Raw genomic sequence first — 20,122 nt, 5'->3', positions numbered from 1 at the left:
TCCAACACCATGAGCACTGGCCACAGTCCTCTATTGATATTCCCCTGGAAACTTGACCTGTTATCCTGAGGCCAAAGCATCTTCTGCAGCTTGGAACAATTAGCTTTTGTTTCCTGGGGGCTAAGTGGTTTCCACTCTAACCTAACTGCCTCTCAGAGATAAATTTACTTGATTCTGGAATACCTTTACCAGTAGTCAAAATAAAAGGGCTGAGGTGCTGAATTGTTCTCTCTAGCATGTCCTGAATTCCTTGTTTGGCTTGGAAAAGGGGCTGAAGGTGAGGTGAGCCCTGAGTTTACTCTGGCAATAAGAGGAGGTTAGAATACAGATTTTGTTTGTCTCATTACAGCACCCCACGCGCAGCCCAGTTTCCCCTTAATGGGACTTTCCCTTAAAATTTTGAATGTAGTTGTCTGCCATTTGAACCTGTGGGAGCAGTATCCTGGAGGTTGCTTTCTCTCAAGTTAGTTTGTAATTGCTGACTTCAGTGCAAAGAATCAGGTGACCTTGCTAGTTATCTTTCTACCTTAATTTTTTTCCTATATCAGCACATTTTTACTTACCCCTGCAGTTTGTTACTTAAGTTTAATTCAGAAATAATTATTTTACTTCATTATGTCAAGAACCTTTCAGTTCTCTTCAATGGAATTTATATTCCCTTAATGTGGAACAGGCCCTGAAGTTTTGTCTTGCTCAGACTCAGTAATTCAGAAAAGTTCAGTACTTCAGCAACAGCAAAGCTGTTTGTAAGGCTACAGTAAATGACTGAACTTGGGAATGTAGCCTAGGTGCTTATAACCCTGTTGGTAAAATCTAACTAACTGCAGGTTAGACAGGTTTTACCAAGACCCATTCCCTCATGACCACCTCAGGAGTGTGAAGGACTTAAGTATCTCCCAGCTGCAAGGCAGTCATCAGGCTGTCTCTGTATGTCTTCATCTGTGAGTATTTACTGAATTTCTGTATGGCAGAATTGCAGTGCAGTCATTCAGTGGTCCAAGCTCCACTCTAGGTAAGCTCTTATCTGTAGATATACTGCTCACTAATTCCACTGGTATAAATGTAGGATAAGTGAAAAGGGGCTCACAATAGAAAACTTTTGGTAAGTTACCTTTATAGTCCTCTTTCTATTCTACATGTTTCCCATTTCACATTAAGGCTGTCATTTGTGAAGTCTTAGCTGTTTCTCACTCTGATTTTTATCTAACTCAGTCCTTCAACTGGCAAGAAAGAGGCACTGATGCCTGTATACCTTGAATGAATGATAGTTCTGGTTCCTTCTTCCTGCCACTGAATATAGTGGCTACCAGACAGGATAGGAGCAAAGGACTGTGACAATTGTCAGTTAGTTATCTTTGCTTAGAGCACCATGCTCTATTCTTACACTGGGACAAAACCCTAAAGATATGGGACTGGTCAACATTCAGTAGAAGATTCTTGATGATCACTTAACTGAATGGGGTAGAAACCAGGCCTTCTTTCAGATGGACCCACAGGAGTGGGAGACAGCAATAAAACTCATAGCTCACAAGACAGGACAGAAAACTGCAAATGTTTATTATAATTTTAAAAAGTAAATCTGCCATGGCTGAGATTTAATCTCCTGTTAATGTGCCTGTTTCCTCCCACCACCATCTAATATGCAGGTTTAAAGAATTAAAATTATATCTTTCTGTTCCACTGAAGAACATTGCTTGGCTGTGTATTTAAGAGTAAATTATCAGCAGCTTTCTTAAATACTTGCCTTGTGAATTTGTATAAATTCTGAAATTAAAACAAATGTACAATGGTGGTATGGGGTACCAGTCTGGTCTGAAACAAATTAATTTCTATTTGCATTGTATTATTACTGGCTCAAATGTCATTTTAATGTTGGTCTTCAGTTTCCAGCCATAGAAAAGTATCAGTCTACTGTATTCTGAATTTTCTAAAATTAGTGTTAGTTGTTCTGTACTTTCTAAAAATTCTGGCATGTCTTCTAAACTGGTAATTGGGTTCTGCCCACAAAAACATTTAAATATAAACTGTAATTGATATAACTTTGTATCTTGCAGGATAGATATAAACTTATTGGGGAACCTTGTCTCTGTACTCCACAGGGACAGCTAACTTTCATTTTCTATAAGTGCATTGGGCAAGTTGCTCCTCCCTGTATACAAAAGTAGTATATTTGAAATGATGTTCATAGTAGGATAGTCACTTGAAGGTCAAGTGAAAGCTAATTAATTAGGAGTATCACTTAAGGCCAATTCTTCATTGAAATTTGTGTTTCAGCCATTCATTGCATCAATTTGTGAGCTATTACTGTCTTCTTGTCATTTTGTGTTTGGAATCTAAATGTGGCTAGGCTGTACTGTTACCCAGATAAGGTTTTTCTTTCTCCAGTCTTCAGAACAAATAACTCAAGATGAGTCAGTTGTATTAATGAACTAGCTGCCAGTAGCTGCCAGATTATTAGCTGCCTTTAGTGTTGTAACTTCCACTGTAAAGTAATGCACATATCAGCTTTATTTATAAATGTTTCCAGCTGATCACTCTAGGAAGCATATTCACTTTCACATATGAATGTCATGAGTATGGAATGTATATAATCAATATTTCTATAAGAAATATGTCTCTTGCTTTATTTTCAGATGCTTGCTTTAAGTAGCATAACAGTATCTCACCCATTTATGACTGGATCAGATCTTCTTGAAGCAAGCAAATTGTGCAGAATGGACTCAAAAGCAAACATTGTACATGGTAAATTCCAGTATTTTTTACTTTAATAATTTGTGAATATAGAACCCCTGAAGGTGCTAAGGTGATGGCCCTTAAGTTCTCCTCTTGCACTGGATAAGTAAAGTTCAGGAAACTGTCTTCTTCCTCAAAAGTCCCCCCCACCAGGGAGCTGAACTAAAGGGAACATCTCTGCCCCTGGGTAGTGCCCCCCGCTACTTTCCCATTACATCCTGTTAACTTACTTTTGAAGCAATGACGTGTCTTTGGTCCTCTAGTCTAAGTGTTGGTTGATACAAGTACTCCATGCTTTCATACCAGATCTTTCACTCTAGGTCTCTGGATATCAGTGAACTTGTACAGGGTTTCATTTTTTTTAAAATGAGAATGTAGGTCTTGTCAAAGGTGCTATAGTTAGGGAACTTCTGTCTCCTGTGCCCTATCTACAGAAAAAAATAGTATGGACAAAGGTAGTATGAGGCTTCTTTCCCTGATCATCTGCCTTCCCTCATGGCTGGAGGAGAAAGTAATGTTCTCTGTAAAGGGAGCCAGAGGTTAGTTTTAAGTGGTAACCCTTGAGGCAGAAGAGCAGTTTCCTGGGACATAAGTTGCAATTCTGTTTTATCACTCACGTTGTCAGACCAGTAGGGAAGAATGAGATGGCTTGAGGTGTAGTGCCATTAGTATACTGATGATCGGAAGTTCTGTCTCTCCTTTTCTTCAGTCTAGTAGATCCTTTTCCAATGTCCTAAACAAGATGGGTTTAAATGAATGAGCTGGTTGAGGCTTTGCTCAAATAAGAGCTGCAAGTGCTGCACTAAGAAATCAACTTGAACTGAGAGCTGATTTCTGTCCCTTGGGCTGGGGGGGGAATGTGCAGCAACAGGGCTTGTGCTGACCTTTTTGCTACCAAAGTTGGTGACCTAAGTCTTTGGATCCTCAACTGTTTCTGTATGGTCAGTGTCCCAAAATGCTTCTCTGTTGTGGGCACTGTAAGCATCTATATCTTGGACACCTCCATTGGATTATTGCAGTGAGCTCTTCTTGAAGATATACCTAAGGACTACTCAAACTTCAGCCACAGCAAAATGCAGCTGCCCCTATATTTCTCAGTTTCATAAATGGTGCATATTACAGATGTGCTTCTGGAACTGCACTGTCTTGTTCTGATACAATTCAGGGCATTGATTGTTGCTCTAAAACACACAAACTTCAGGGCCTGGCTCTCCACGATTGATTTTTCTCTATGCTTTACCTAAGTAGAGGAATACTTTAGCTAAAAATTCCTTGATTTGTTTCAGAATACCTTGGCCACAGCTCTAGAATTGACTTGTCCCTATTGGCCTGACAATCTAGGTTTGTGTGTTTCTCTTAACTTTCCAGGAGCACACTAAGGCTCATTTCTGTTTGGTTTATGGGTGAGAAGGTAGTTCCTTTTTAATATGCTTGTCTGCTTACTGGTCTCTGACAAGGAAAGAGACATGTTTATATAAACCCAAAATTAATTGTTGGGTTTGGCCTCCCTTCCATGAGAGATACTACTAGTGGTGATGATTCTTAATAGATACCTGTTTATAAGAAGGTGAACTGGAAATACCAAATAGCCATCAGAAGTTAACTTGTTTCTAATGAGATGGGCTGAACTGAAGTAGCCCAGAAAATGTGCAAATGGTAAGTTGAGAAATAAATGTCCCAGTGGTAAAACTATTACTAAGGTAAATGTAGAGAGACAGACAAGGTGGGTGAGGTAATGTCTTCTATTGGACCAGTGTTGGTGAGAGAAGCTTTTGAGCCACACAGTGCTGTTCTTCAGCTCCGTGGGGCTTGAAAGCTTGTATCTCTCACTAACAGACATTGGTCCAATAAAAGACATCTTACCCACCTTGTCCCTCTAATATGCCGGGACTGATGTGGCCACTATTACACTATATACACCAAGGTAAGGGTGTCAATGTAGTAATTGTTTAGTGATTCATTAATGTAATTGGGAGGTGGTGATATACTTATCAAAGGATTGATTAACTTGACCATTAGACACAATTTATCTTAAGCTGACATTTAGCTTCCCTAGGGCTTTAAGATTGAAGGCCTTTTGTTTGGTATCTTAAAAATCTTTTCCTAAACTTCCTGAGTTATTAAAGCAGTACAACAGGCATCAGGGCCAGCTGATTTATCTGCCTTTCAGAAGGATAGGAATTCAATTCCTATAACGCTACTTCAGTTTACATTTGATAGCATATAAGTCTGAGGCCTTAACTACACTGCCACTTACAGTGCTGAAACTTTCTTCGCTCAAGGGTGTAAAAAAACACCCCCATGAGCGATACAAGTTTCAGCACTGTAAGTGGCAGTGTAGACAGTGCTACTCCTCTTGCAGAGATGGTTTTATTAGTGATGGAGCTGCCACTACACAGCCACGTTTGAAGCATTGCCGCGACAGCAGACATACCCTTCGTTTCACTGAGGAAAAAGTGAGGAGAGATGTTTAAGTTTAATCTAGTCAGCTTTTACGGCTCTTGTTCAACCCTTACAGTTATATATAACAGTAATTTTGAATTGTTGATGTTTCTATTAATTTCAAAGTAATGCTATATTGTAAATGTGCCTGTATTTTAATGTGTCTAGAAACATGCGTATACATGTGAATGATAGTTCTAAATATCTTTTCTCCATATAGGTTTGTCTGTGCTGGAAATCTGCCTAATTATAGCTATGAAACATTTAAATGATGTTTATGAAGGAGAACCATTTAATTTTCAAATGGTCTATAATGGTGAGATGAAAGTATCAACTTTAAAAATCTATAAATATCACTTTACTGTTACTCAAGTAATATCATTTTCCTTGGTACAGAATTTCAGAAGTTCATACAACGGAAAGCACATTCCATGTACAACTTTGAGAAACCTGTTGTTATGAAGGTAAACCCTTAGTTTGTTTCCTTACATACCTAGATATTAATCTGTACTTGGGTTATAGGTTTCTAGGAGCTACTTTTAAAAATTGATATCTGTTCCATAGCTAAAGATCTAAGGGATTTTGCTGTGTAAAGTGATTGGATAGTAGACAATAAAACGATCAGAAAGGTCTCTTATAATGAAAAACACATTTGTGTGGTACTTGTACTGCCACCTGCTGTATGGGTGTTGTATCTCACTGTCCATGGTTAAATATAAAGACACAATTTTGGGGGGGCTAATATCTGACTTATTGAAACATTACATACCTTACCAAAGTGGACTTTATTTTTAAAGAGTTCAGCAGCTGAACCCAAGCACCTGTTGCCATTTATCAAGGGATAAGTTTGGCAGTGACTGAATTTAGACGGTCATTCCTTTGCTTGGAGATAATTGTTTTAATTGATTATAGAGCTTTTTATTCAGAAAGACAGTATTCTGGTTCCTAGCAGACTTCTAAAGTGTTGCCTTGTGTGGCATGTAGGGGTTTTTTTGCTGCTCCCAAATTACTCTGATACGAGGTGCAGGACAGCTAGTATTTAGTCCTGAATCAGTAACAGGTTTAAGTTCCAATATCTCTTAAACAAACAGGGCTCAAAGTAGCTTAATATCAGTAAAGAGCTGAAACTCCCTTTTCTGTCTGGAACTAAGGTGTACTGATCTGTCGGTGAGTCTTCATCATACCTGCATCTTTTGGACATAAAACTAGACCTATCAGTCACTAGCAGAAAAGGGTGTGGTCCAGCCCCTGAAGACCCTGTCAGCTTGTAAAAAGCTGCTGCTCACTTGAACCCCCCAAATGAGTTATGCTGCCATCATTTTCTCTCTGGCCTTTCTTTAGACTTGGATGAGACTCCAGCACTTCAACCTCAGTTTCTGGTCCTCCGGGTCACTTGCACAAAAATACAGCATGGTGGATAAACTGTGCTGGTTCCCTTTGACCCCCCAAATTCTCAAACTAACTTGGCCTTCAAGTGTGGCCACACCCCTTTGTGCCAGTGACAGACAGGTATGGCTGTGCCTGAAAGTGCAAGTAGCCTGAAGAGTCGTCATAACAGATCTGTGGACTATAGTGCTTGGTGAAAGGAAGCTTTCATGTAAGTACAAAAATTTTCCTCTTTCATAAGGTTTCAGCATTTGACTGAGCTGTTGGGAGGAACCTTAACATTGTGACTCTTTTTTTTTTTTTTTTTACATGAAGAGGATTTTAAGTTTATTTGCTCCAAGACTGTACTGCTAGTTTCACCTTATTAAGGGAGCTTGGCTTTATAGGGTTAAATATTTCTGAAATAATTCTTGTAAGTTGTGGTGAATAAGTGACTTATGTAGGATAACCTTCACAATTGATTCATCCGTTTGCTGCTACTCTTGGGGAAATATAACTGCCCCAGGCCGAAAGGCATCTCTGCCACCCCTGTAGTCTATCATGAAAATCTAGCTATTGCCATCAAGTTTGAGAAATCAAACAAGTCAGGAAATGTAGAGTTCAATTTTTAAGCATAGAATCTCCTTCCTTACACTGAATTATGCCATAGACACTCTAGAAATTAAGAAATGATTGTTTTCAGTTTAATGATACATTGTATGCCTTAAACTCTAGTATCTGGTTTATTTTTTTAATTTTGTAAATTATCAATTGGGCCTGGGTTGGTTTAAATCTGAGATATACACAAGTTTGAATTTTTCATTAGATTTTATAATACTCATGGCCTAGAGTTCAAGATGGACCACCCTTTTCAATTCTCCACTCCTAGATGAGCCCCAGCAACTGACAGCTCACTATTCAATCTTACACAAGTTTGTCTTGGTTAAACTGAACAAAAATCAACTAATTTCATAACTCTACAAGTTACTAAACAGTGACGGAAGGCTATATATTCTGTACTTACTGTGGGTGAGGTATTGCAAAAATGACATGCTCAAAACTAATAACCACTTTTTCAAACTTGTCTTGATCCTTTGGAGATCTAGAAAGAAAGTCAATGAACAAAATCCATTCAACCAGTGAGAATACCTTTAGTGTATCCTGCTCAGGCTTTTTGAAAAATCCCAGTTAGTATATCAAGCCCAGGAAACTTAAATGCCCTGTTCTTGCAAAAACTGAGTAATGGATGAGTACAAGCAGCTGTATTTGTCTATTGTAGTTGCTGCTTCTGCTACTGTAAAATGTGTCCTATGTGGGCTATTCAGAATGGTGGTTGTAGACTGGAAAATGTTTGACTTACCCCAGACTTGCTTGTTTTTTTCTTTTTAGGCTTTTGAACACTTGCTACAACTAGAGTTAATAAAACCAATAGAAGGACTGTCTGTGCGTGCTCAGAGAGAATACCTACTAATGAAGCTACTTTTGGACAATAATCAAATAATGGATGCTTTGCAGGTGTATCCAAACTGCCCAACAGATGTGAAACAGTGGGCAACATCCTCATTGAGTTGGCTGTGAACTTTCTGAAGCTTATTAAAACCACATTAAGGTGAAATACAATAAGTTGGGTTGACTCAGCATAATTTCAGTGGATACTGCTCATTCACTTGACATTAAGAGCATGGGTTTTTTTAAATATGGTGTACTTTTCTGAAGTGTTCCAAGATATTGAAAATAAACTCAAGAAAATGATGTTTACAGTGCCTTGATAATTAGTTCAGGGAGTCTAAACACCAGTCTCAGATTAAAACACTTTTTATTTCCAGTCTTCAGTTAAAAACACTTCTCTGTTCATTGCCATAGTTCAGCTGGATTTAGGTTTTCTTCAGGAATCTGTTGTTCAGATGTTTGGCTAGTGCCAAGTGGGATTTTTGGTTAAACTACAGGAAAGAAACCCACCAGGTTGGACTTACACATTGATCCTAATTCTGAGTTGAATAAAATTTGAAGTTGATATTCCCCTGCAATATATATTAAATCTTTTACAGTTATCAGCTCAACGTAAGAATAATTGTACATCCTGTTACTGTGGTACTTGTGCTCAAGAGGGACAAATGGATGGAATTTCTCAGGTATAAAATTTAAAAGGACTTTTCTGGGAAGATCAGAGGCTAGTAAGGACTGTCTTCCTTTCCACTGAGGTAGGAAAATAGGGTGATTTGACCTAGAACTTAAGAAAAAGCATTTAGTGCCAGGGTGTTAGTGAAAATGGAACTGATGGATAAAAGCACTAAGACTGCTGTCTACCTTCCACAGAAGCAAGCTGCTTGTTGGTCAGGCAGTTAAGTGTTTTAACTGTCAATCCACAATAACTCCCCTTAGTGTTAAGAATGCATACCAGTATTACTCAGGTCTGAATACTAATAATAATAAAAAGCCAAGGACAGTGAAGTCCAGTTTCAAACTGAAATCTGTTAAGGTGACTCAGTATCAAACACCTGCTACTGCCAGAGATCTTACAGAACACCACAATGTTTATATTTAAACACCCCCTAGAAAGGATGTGCCTTAACATCCCTGGTCCAGCACTACATTATGACCACTTTGTATCATTTACAGCTATTGCTTGTGACTAATTCTAGTTTGCAGGTACAGGGCATAAGATAAAGAATTATTCCCTCTACTTTGAAAAGATCTGTATAGTCCATCAAGAGCTGGCTAGTTTATGAACTCTGGCATAAATCCTGAATAATTTTATATCACTATTGTTTCTGAATCAAGAGCCACCAACTTTTAAGAAAATTCTAGATTCTGTAGCTCTCAGGGATCTGCAGGTTTCAGAGTAGCAGCTGTGTTAGTCTGAATTTGTGAAAAGAAAAGGAGTATTTGTGGCACCTTAGAGACTAAGGAATTTATTTGAGCATAAGCTTTTGTGAGCTACAGCTCACTTCAGTGGAGGCACCCTAGTTGAGCCCTAGTCACCTTGATTCCCCCAAGTCCCACTGCTCCTGCATCTTGAACCCCCACCACCACAGCCCTGTGAATCCAGATCCCCTACTGAGCTCCACACACAGAACCATCTCACCCCACACCTAGACCCTCATGGTGTGCCTGGCATGGAGGGTTGGGGCCCTATGTTGCTTCTGGCACAGGCCAGGCCCTTTCACTGTTGCAGGGTCAGGTATCATCTCACTGTTAAGTCTGTGGGCTGCAGAGCAATCCCCCACCTCCGTGCAGCCACTGGCCTCTGCTCCCCTGTGCTATGCTGGAATCTCTACCTTTGACAAGTACAATTTGCAGAATTTTTTTGGCACAGAATTCCCTCAGAAGTATATAGTAAAGGGTCAGTGATTTTTTTTGAAAGAATATTTTAAGGAAGGGAACTGAGTGAGGTGTGTTTCCTCACTAGTTGTGTGTGTCAAAGATTAGAGTTTGGGGGCTTTTGTTTTTTCAATAAAACCTAGTGTATACACAATAGCATGACTTGAAAAGTTGCAGCACTGCTACACTGGAAGGGCGTGGACCTTGCAGACACATGAAATCCCTTTACAATAATTTCAAAATGTTCAGCTTTGATTCCCAGTTGAAAATGTCCAATCAGGTATAAGAAGGAATCAGGGAGCTGAGAGGCATGGAAGTCCTGGATGAAGGTAGCCTGCACCTTACAAAAGGGGGGAAAAAAAAGGCAATTTTTACCTTTTGGATCTCTTATCCATTTGGGTATAAACAGTTCCCACTGGTCTACTGCTGGTATTCACCTCAAAAAGCCCCAATCATTTGGGGTCTGGTAGGGGTGGAGGAAGACATTCAGTGCTAGATTTAAGACCATGTGCAAAATAAGATTTGGCACTTGATTAGATTGTGTTCTCACATTTGGCATTTTCAGACAAAAGTTGACAGTGTTCTGTTTGGATTTAACTACAAGCATGCAACCATGTACATTTTTGTATGCATACAATTTACATAAGATGAGTTAAGAAATGAGTCACTATAAAGTTACTAAATAGAGCCATACTCTTTAAACCTATCATTAGGAGGCCAGAGACTTGAAGATAGTTTATTTGGTTCCTAGACAGCAGGAAAGCTCTAGTAACCACCAGAATGATCATTTAACATCAGTTAGAATGGATGATAACTGTTATTCAAATTGAAAATTTTTAAGTAAGGATTGGTTATTCCCTTATAAAGAGCTTTGATTTCTCTATAGTCTGAAATCCTTTCTGAAGAATAGCTATGGAAGTTACAGGTGATAGTACTTGCTGAAAGAAAGATGCAACTCTTTCCAGTATCATTAATCACAGGGCCACTCCACCACTGGCTGTAGTGCACCATCACTCCTACAAATGATCAGCTCTGCAGTTTTCTATCAATGAGTGGAAATAATCTGACAAAAGCAGAACAGCTGGTGCACTGGCCTTCACAAAGTTGCCAGAAAAGGGAAATGGTGATAAATAATTGTCAGGTGGTACATAAGACACTTACTTTTTCCAGCTGGTTTTCCCATGGTTTAGGCTGATGGAAGGGTACCATACCAGAAGTTGCCTCTTAAAAGAAAAACAGTTCTTTGGTGCTATATTTTTTTTTTTTTTATTGTTGCTGCCTATCTGGGGAGGGGCAGTAAAACCCAAATTTGTGGATAGAAAGGTATAATCAAAGAATATCAAAAGCAACTGTAGTAAAAGGCATTACCTACTTTCTGCTGACCTACCATCCTAGGACAAGTGCTCTTCACTTATATACACAATACTTGGGTTCAGTTCTGGAACTCAGCTCTTACTCATGTGGGGGAAAAAATGCCTAGCAGTCTTCTGGAGCAGTCTGAAGTGAATTCTACCAGGATATTTGTTAACCACAGTTCCCCCTCATCCTTCCTGTCAGGAAAGAATGGTAACTAATGCATGGGAATGATTACCTTCTATATCAGAAATGCAAGAGATAAGAGTCTGCCTCTGCTCCACTTCTCCATTGTAATGTTGCAAAAAAAAGGGGGAGAAGAGGTTTTCCTTCCTTTTTAACCTTTTTCAAGCTGCAAGGTTTCTGAAGGTGAAGTGTCAACACAAAATGCTACCTAGATTTATTTTTTTCCTAGAGAAGATATGAAAAGTTGAAAAAAGGTATATGCAAGTCATACAGTAGTCACTTATTTTTTTATTTAACTTTTGGGGTGGGGCAGAAAGAGCATACATGTTTTATTTGTACAATATTTAACAATCACTTTTATCCTGGGCTGTAGTTTTTGTTTTTGATACTTGCAGAAAAATAGCAAGTATAATCTGACAGTAGTACAACAACCTGTGCCCAAAACAGACAAATACAGAGAGTAAAGCTAAAATAATTGCTTACCAATATCTTGAGAGGTAACGAATAATATATGAACTGAGACTGCTTTAAAAAAAAAAAAAAGTACTGCTGGTTGAATATCTGAGGTAAATGATGTTCCATCAAGGATGCTACTTGTATCATTTTGCCCATAAACTGCATATAGCTTTCTGCACTTTGTACCAAATGTTCCTAATAAAAATAAATGCATTAGAAGTTAAAAAGAGAAATTGGAAAAAGATCAGTCAAACTGGTACTCCCACTTGTTAAACTACAATCAGCAATTCTGTTGAAACCTAGTATGAACAAGGAAGAATAGTCACTCGGGTTTCTGCTTACACTTTAGCTGGAATTCCAAGACTCTTTAAAAGCTACTCTACATGAATGTTGCTATTTCAGATAGAAGATAGAAAGTGGTGAATTTCAGTCCTGATTTCTAGTTTCAGAATGTCCCCAGGAATGACGGGGCTAGTTCCAGAACCCCAAGAACTGAGACAGTTTCTTCTGAAACGCTAAGGTACATGTAGCAGTAGGTGTACAAAGTAGTCATGCATCATGTGATATAAAAGTTTCCTTGTAGCTAACACAAACTTAAAAAAAATGCAGGGCTTGGACTTCCAGTAAAGCCAAAAACGGGCTAATCCATCAGTCCTGTGGCAGTTATACAGCAATCATTTAAATAGACAGGCAAAGCCAACAAGTCGGAAGTGAGAGCCAAGGGACTGACTTTTCTTCACAAGCCAAAATACAGGGTGAACCACTGGAATAGACCCTACATGTACATATACACCACACACACGCTGTAAGTACAAAGAGGGACAACGGGCACTACTTCTGCGAGTAAGTAATGCCAGAATATTTTCACTAGCTTAGTTCTTATTTATTCTTATCCTCATTCATGAGTCTGGCTCAAGCATTTTAACTTACATCTATATTTACTGTACTATAAGTGGAACACACATAGGTTAAAATGCCCTGCAAAACAGAAGTCTTATGTATAAGAACAGCTCACGAAAGTTTAGTTATTTCACCAATTATAAAAACACTTTTACCATGAACATCCTTTTCAGTGTGATACTATACTCTGCTGTTAAAAAGAAACATCAGAAAATACAGTTAGTACAATAGTCACACCTGTGGGGATTTCTATGAAAATAAATATCATCCCATTAAATTGTCAGGCTTTGCGATTCACCTACATCACTTGCAAACACAAAGTGCACTAGCAACACCAAGGAGCCCCCAAACAGCCTGGCCACCAGGGCCCATACCAACAGAAGTTCAAGGATCATGCATGGAGGCAGCACACACTGACATGTCCATAGCTAGGTATGACTTCTGCATTGAGTCTTGAATAACTGATCCTTTTATCATCCATGCTGTTCCTTCTACTTTTGCCAGTGTTGGGGTTTAAACTTCAAAGAGCAATACAAGTTTTTCAGTAAAATAGGACTGGTTTTGTTCTAATCTCTTTAGCCATGATCACTTGATGTATGTTTAAGATATTTTATCCCTGCACTGAAGGTGGAAGCAAAATAAAAATCCAGATCAAGAAAATGGGTGCATGAATAGTTTGTTTTATAAACAAAATGAGCAAGTTGCCCTACCAGTACCAATAACCCATTAAAGCAGGGATTCTTATGGCTACCATGAAACCCTAGGAATAAGAGTGACAAACAGCAAGCAGAGCAGTATTGAGTGGTATGTTACGCATGAACAACATTGCTATTACCCTTCTTCCCCCTCCCTGCTTAAAATTATTTATAAACAAGATCTAGGTCACCATATTCTATTGTTCCCAGAGATTAAGTGCATATTATATGTAAATGAGTGTATTCTGTGGTTTTACAAATAACTGTTTAAAGATAACATTCACAGTGAGCTCCTGATTGTGACATTAAAAACTTCCTTAAAAATCTAATGCATGATTTAAAAAAAATGATCTGACAAAATACATAGCATAATACTGCCTATTGTTGGTTCAGTACTTGAGTATTTTAGAAAGTTAAATTTTTTACTTTGATCTGTATAAATGTAAAGGATCAAATAACTAGCGTAATATTAATTTTGAAAAGACTTTGGCACCTACGGTCAATTCAGGTTTTTTATGTTACATAGTATATAAGGCATGATCTCCTAAACCCTAAAATAATGTTGGAGTCAGCTGTGAAAGCAATTTTATTATTATTTTTTGCTAGACTGTGCTACCTATGTTGGTATTCGTTACCTCTAAATAGTCATTGCATATCTGAAATTATAGCATAATAACTAAAGTTATCCCTGAATATTTTTAAGCAGTTACTTCGGAAGTCTGTAGCTATCATTTTTAACATCACTCCAGGATGAACCTATGCATCACAGACATCAAATATCACTCCAACAAGATGGCACCAAGCTTAAGTGTAGAGAAGTTGCAAATCTCAAAGCAGAGAGAGTGAGGAGTTCTGGGTAATTAAGCTTCCTGAGGTGATCCTGAAACAGTGATACAGAACACACTGCACACTGTTAGTGAAACAAAATACACTATGCAGAACTTTTTACATACATAAATAGGAAAAAGCCTTCTTTAGAAAGAATAAGAATTAAGAGCTTTCCAGTGTCATAGCTCACATAAAATTAAAAAAAAAAAGTCATGCTTAAATTTTCAAATATTCCTCAGACACAGCAAACCTAAATAGTACTTAGTAAAAATAAAATGTATGCACTATTTTGGGAACTGAATGTGAGATAAAAGCTTTAAACTAAAACAGGAAGAAAGTTTTGTTTCAAACCCAGCACTTTTATACACAAGCTAGCACAAGAAAGGGCTAAAAACACTGCTTTAGGAATGGCCATTTACTCTTGGCATGAAGCATAGCTTACCCTTTTTTAAATAACAGTGAATTTGTAATACAGCATTTACAAAACATGGATCAATTTATTATTCAAATTGTTAGTGTTGTCAATCTCATAATTTAGCAGACGTGGAACTGAGGTATACCTTGTTGAGGGAGGTTGAAGTAATGCTTGGAAGCCTCTTTGCTATATCCCACTTGATTACTTTTGTTTATGTACATATAACAGCAGCACACTAAACATTCACAAGCTGTGTCATATTGGCATTACAATAGTCATTTATATAAACACAACAGCAAATGCAATAAAAACAAGTTACCCTTTTTTTAAATCTGAAATGAAATGTTTGATTTAAAAAAAAATAGCAGTAGTTCATTTAAGGAATTAGTCTCTTCTGACAGATATTAAGAAATCTGATGTCAGTTTTTAAAACACTTGATTAGCCCAGATAGGTCCATTTTCTTCATTTATTTAAGTTCCTTAACATTTTGCCACTTCTCAGGTCAATGTCCTTCAGGACGGGAATGCAGTAGAGTCTCATGTATTCATGTTTGGAAAAAAAGTCTCCTTATTGACATTCCCAAAAAAACTTACCATTCCTCTTTTCACACAGAAAGTAACAACTGTAAGCAGTCTCATTAGCTTTAGCAGCTCCAGTTCAGAGTCCTGTTGGTCAGAACACACAACCAGTGCAACTATCATAGACTGGATTCTTTGGGAGGAAAGTCAACGTTTGTCACCATTGTGACCACTGTCACAATGTCCTCTGTTGTTATAATATTAGTCAGTCTTTGCATCTGAATAATCCGTTCTTCTACGCAACCAGCTGATAACCTGGCTTCTGCATCATGATCCCAACATTCTTCTATTGTTTCACAGAGCATTGCCATTCCCTAAAAGAAAAAGTAATATATAAGTGGAGCTGGTAACTGGTTGCCTTATACTTTCATTATAAGACCCTGTTTTCAGTTGGTTATAATTTTACCAAACTTAAACCACTCAAGCTGAAATTTTCTATGCCAGTTGTCTGCCTCAGATTTTTTTTTTTTTTTGCCAGAATGTTTCAGCTAAATCAGTTCAACTGATTCAGACTGAAGTTAGGCAAAATATGTTGATTTGTCCATGTTGAATAAATCTTACATCTGAGAGTTCTAGCACCTTCATGTTTTGAAGCAGGTACTTAAATTGGGCAAGGGGGGGGGTCGGGGGGGTCACACATGTTCAGAAGAAGTTTGGTGAATTTCATTGTAAGCCTCTAACAAAGACTATCTGCACTGACTATGCTCCACCCCCTCACAGCTCCTTTATGTCAAATGGACAGCACATGAACCATCCTCACACAGTGACTAAGCAGGACTTTTCCTCCAATTCCTGCAGCCTGAGAGCTGCTGTGATACCAAAACAGTGCAAAGAGATTGTTTCTCCCATGCTCTCAATACGCTTGCTGGAGCAGCATGGAGAAGTAACCAACCTAAATGGAATGCAGAGGGGTAAGAAGGGTAGGACACAGACCAGAAGGAGGGCACAAGTGTAGAAAGATGACTGGGTGGAACAGTCTTGTAATCACTTAAAGTTCTCCAGAATCTGAAACAGAATCCAGGATACCAGAGTCTCAACATTTCCATGCTGTCTAGCAAATCGCTGCGACATCCACTGACAAAAGTGTTTGTTTCATCCTCCTGTAGCAGCTGGAACAGAGGGTAACAACCTAGTCCGGCTACAAGTTACTCTCAGCTAAGGTGCCAGGAGATCTGTGCTATGAATCTAAAGGTCCTAAGTCTGCTGATGAACTATGCTGAGCTTAATATGGTTCTGCATGATCACATTTGGTTTTTTCAGGACATTACATGAAGAAAGCTACATTAAAAGAATGTTAAGGATGGCAAAGTCAAGAACTCAGAAGTTTGGAAATGCCAGAACTGAGGTTTGTCCATGCCTTATTCACATCAAAGCACTTAAACCCTGCCCTGAATACAGAATGATTGATTTTCCTCAATATATATAGCAATTTTGCCATCTTAAAATATCATGAGATCTCTAAGAACTACTGGTCCTGTTCAAAATTTGAACGAAATAACTCCAAGGAAAATAAGGGTTCAAGCCAGGGTGTTAGTAGTCAGACAGTGGATGCATGCTTACTTTTCAAGTCATCATGGAGTTAATACCCTAGCCTGCTATTAGGGAGAAGCATGCTGTGAGAGGTGCTGATTTTTAGAGGAGACAAAAAAAATTGTCAGAATTCTGAAAATGACATGCTGCTTTTTCCAAAAGTAGTGGCATCACTCAACATCTAGCCCAAACCCAAATGCAGGCAATTCATTCTTCCTACCTAAGTTATCCCTGAAGTTTCAAGCACTCTTTACCTTTCTGAGATTATTGCTGTGATATTAAAGGCAACTACCAAATTACCTCCGGGGAGGTGGCATCATTTAAGTAATGAGTGAAGAGTATAAATAAGAATCTTTATATGAAAAAAATATAACAGAACTGCTTAAGACTAAAATTGAAGAGTCACTTCACCCACCAAGGAAGTTTAAAACTTTTATGAAGTACTTTGGAATCCTTTGGTATGAGCACTGCATTTAAAAACAAAGTACTATAAAGCATATTAGTATACAGTTTATTAATTTTTCAATAGAGCTAATTATACAAAAATACTGTATCAGAAGAAAAAAATGTCCACAGATAAGAATTAAATCAAAATATCCTTTCATTCAAGTTTCACAGTTAAAGCACAATAACACTTTCAGAACTTGGTTATTTTACTACTTACAGCATGTTTCTGCCAGCACTCTCTTAAAACAGGCCTCTTCTTTTTGTGCACTACAACTTCCTGCATGTCTTCAAGGGATGGATGCTGGCCAATTTCCTCTTCAAATGGCAACATGTACTCATCCACTGGTCCTATATTTAATAAAAAAATAAATTTTGCTTTTCAGACAATTAGCACATCACAAATTTAATAAGTATGTCAAAATACTGTACAGCCATTTACTCACTATTGCCATGAAAAACTCATATGATGCCAAAGTGGCAACAGTCAATGCTGCCACGTGAGAAGCCTGAGAAGCAATGAATGCTAGACTACATATCAAGAGAGTGGCCATGTTCTTAAAAAAAACTCTACCATTCAACTCATGAAGTTACATTAATAGTAACTTATCCGCTTCAAGCTGAAGGTAAAGGGCACCTAGATTGTAAAAAGATATCCAGGAAAAAAAAAGAACAGCGACAAAAAAAGCTCAGAATAAAAATTTAAGGTGCAAAAACAGGTTGTAATGTAACCTCTGTAGGGCCACCACCAAAATTCAGAGCCTACGGTACGAGCATTTTGCAAGTACACTATACCAGCAAAGCTTTTGTAGTGTACACGCAGCTTATATGGAGCTTATTCTAGTCTATCCTTTCCCCTCCGACAATGAAACAAGGGTATTCTTACCAGTGTTACTATGTCTACCCTAAGGACATTTGGCAGCACAACTGTCGGTTAGGGATCATACCTTTTCACACAGCTAACTAACATAGATATGTCAGCAGAAGTTAGCAGTATAACAAATGAACTTGGCATTACACGGAGTACAGGTAGTCATACCTACCGTTAGGGTTGACCAACACTTCCCATTTTAAGACCCTGTTTCCATTTACTTATAAAGCTAGTAAGAAAATGTTTTTCTGGTCCTACGACAATTTTCAGGATGTCAACAAAATTTCCTGTTCCAAATATTGACAAAATCATAATCACAAATTTTCACAAACCAAAACAAAAACCAAAAAACAAACAAAAAAAATCCCACCAACAAAACCCACCACGCTGCTCTGGGTCCATCCAAAAGTTCTGGTATTATAATTGTGTAATCTTTCATTCTGATTAACCTTTAAAATAATGATTAGCTTAGATTTTGAAATAAAGTTATACTGAACCCCAAAACTGGACTTTTTTAGAATATATCAAAAGATTAAGAATTTTGAAACTTATTTTTCAAAATGGCTTCAAAGTGAACATTTTGTTGAAACCCCTTTTTCCTCTTACAAATTTTGGTTTGGAAAAATCTGCTCTCTTTGACAAAGCATTTTGTCAAAAAATTGCCTGAACAACTCTACTTATAAAACTTTGCCAAACTTAAATCATTCAGGCTGAATTTGTCTATATCAAGTGTCTGTCTCTGGCTAAATTTTTTGAGGAAAATTTCAGAAAAATGGTTTAGCCATTTCTGAGAACAAGATTAGAGAAAAATAAATTTTCCTTTGGAACAGGGTCTTGATATCTGAACTGGGGGGCGGGGGCATGGAGGATAGCCATGCTGTCAGAAATACTTTCTGCTTATCTTTTGAAAAAACAAAAACAAAAGCCAAAAAACCCACAAAGCTTATTTATCCAAATAATCAGACTTTGGAAAAAAATGCAATTTGCACATGCTCAGTCGAGACTTAGAATCTGGTTAGTAAATTCCCTGAACATTGTCTGTATTGAGAATACTCCAGCCCCTCAACTCTTACATGTGATCAGACTGCGCATGCAATGCAATGACTAAACATGCTCCATCCTAGGGTGCAGGATTTGTTCCTTGTATGTACTGAAGTCACTTCTGATGACTTTTTAGAAAAGATTATTTATTATGAACTGGGTACTAAATTAACAAACATCTGTCTGGAAAGCACCCAGCACATAAGAAAGAAGTTACCCTGGCTCAAAGATCTTACAATATATGAAGGATGGACAGATAGAGGTTAGATGAATAGACAAAATTCCTCCTAACTTAAATTAAGGAAGTACCAATTATGACTCCATAATTAAGGCTGAGAAATTTTGCATGTAAGAGCAGGAATTCCTCTGTTAAATATGAAAATTACACCATATCCTCTCCAAAGTTACATCTCTGAGTAAACAATGACTTGTGAGAATTCACAAGTAAATTGGTTAGTTTATGAATTTAAACTAAGTTTAAAAATAGGTTAAGAAATTTGGCACCCTATCAGACCTTTATTTTGTTCCCCTAATATCTTAATGGAACAACACTGACTCTTCAAACTTCCCATATAATTAAAATTTGCTGAAATCTTCTGGATAAGTTACATTTGAAAAAAAAATTAGTTTAAATGGACATTTTGGTGTTACTCTTCATAACTGAAAGTTCCTGCTTCAGGTTAACCTGAAGGATAATTTTCAAGGAGTTACATGAAGAACTGCCCTCTTGAAAAATAGCTGCTGTCTCTTATTGCCATTCATCTGCTCCTCAGTGTTCCCCTCTGACTTCTGACAGCATCAAGGGAATACCATCTTCCCTGCAAGGAACTTGGCTTCATTCCTATTGTGAATAAAACAGAGGCAGTGGCCATTTTGAAAGGGCAATTCTTCATAAGTTTCTCAAGAAAATTTCATGCACCAGTGTACACTGAGGGACAAGCTTTCAAATATGGAAAAAACAAC

At 37.8% G+C, this 20,122-nt stretch overlaps 2 protein-coding genes across 9 annotated transcripts in view; one reads left to right on the top strand and one right to left on the bottom strand.

The window, feature by feature from the left end:
• ORC4 (origin recognition complex subunit 4) overlaps nt 1-8,288 on the top strand; it is a 56,398-nt gene extending 48,110 nt beyond the window's left edge. For 3 of the 6 annotated variants that reach the window (XR_012641412.1, XR_012641415.1, XR_012641414.1), the window contains 5 exons: nt 2,634-2,742; nt 5,396-5,491; nt 5,572-5,639; nt 6,517-6,772; nt 7,930-8,064. Coding sequence is in view for 2 of the 6 variants with exons in the window: in XM_074967316.1 (XP_074823417.1) it covers nt 2,634-2,742; nt 5,396-5,491; nt 5,572-5,639; nt 7,930-8,118 (462 nt within the window). In the remaining 4 variants the exon portion in view is untranslated. Of the gene's footprint in view, nt 1-2,633; nt 2,743-5,395; nt 5,492-5,571; nt 5,640-6,516; nt 6,773-7,929 lie in introns of all 6 variants that reach the window. The other 3 variants (XR_012641413.1, XM_074967316.1, XM_074967317.1) reach the window with 3 other exon arrangements.
• Nucleotides 8,289-11,664: 3,376 nt separating this feature from the next.
• The window catches only part of ACVR2A (activin A receptor type 2A), a 110,022-nt gene continuing 101,564 nt past the window's right edge, over nt 11,665-20,122 (bottom strand). For all 3 annotated transcript variants that reach the window (XM_074967311.1, XM_074967313.1, XM_074967314.1), the window contains 2 exons: nt 17,468-17,598; nt 11,665-15,587 (listed from right to left, as the gene is read on the bottom strand). In XM_074967311.1, the coding sequence (XP_074823412.1) occupies nt 15,393-15,587; nt 17,468-17,598 (326 nt within the window). In that variant the 3' untranslated portion in view covers nt 11,665-15,392. The remainder of the gene's footprint in view (nt 15,588-17,467; nt 17,599-20,122) is intronic.

This window comes from Natator depressus, chromosome 11 (assembly GCF_965152275.1).
Source record: "Natator depressus isolate rNatDep1 chromosome 11, rNatDep2.hap1, whole genome shotgun sequence".
Classification (NCBI taxonomy): Eukaryota; Metazoa; Chordata; order Testudines; family Cheloniidae; genus Natator; species Natator depressus.
This window is presented reverse-complemented; position numbering and strand designations above follow the sequence as displayed.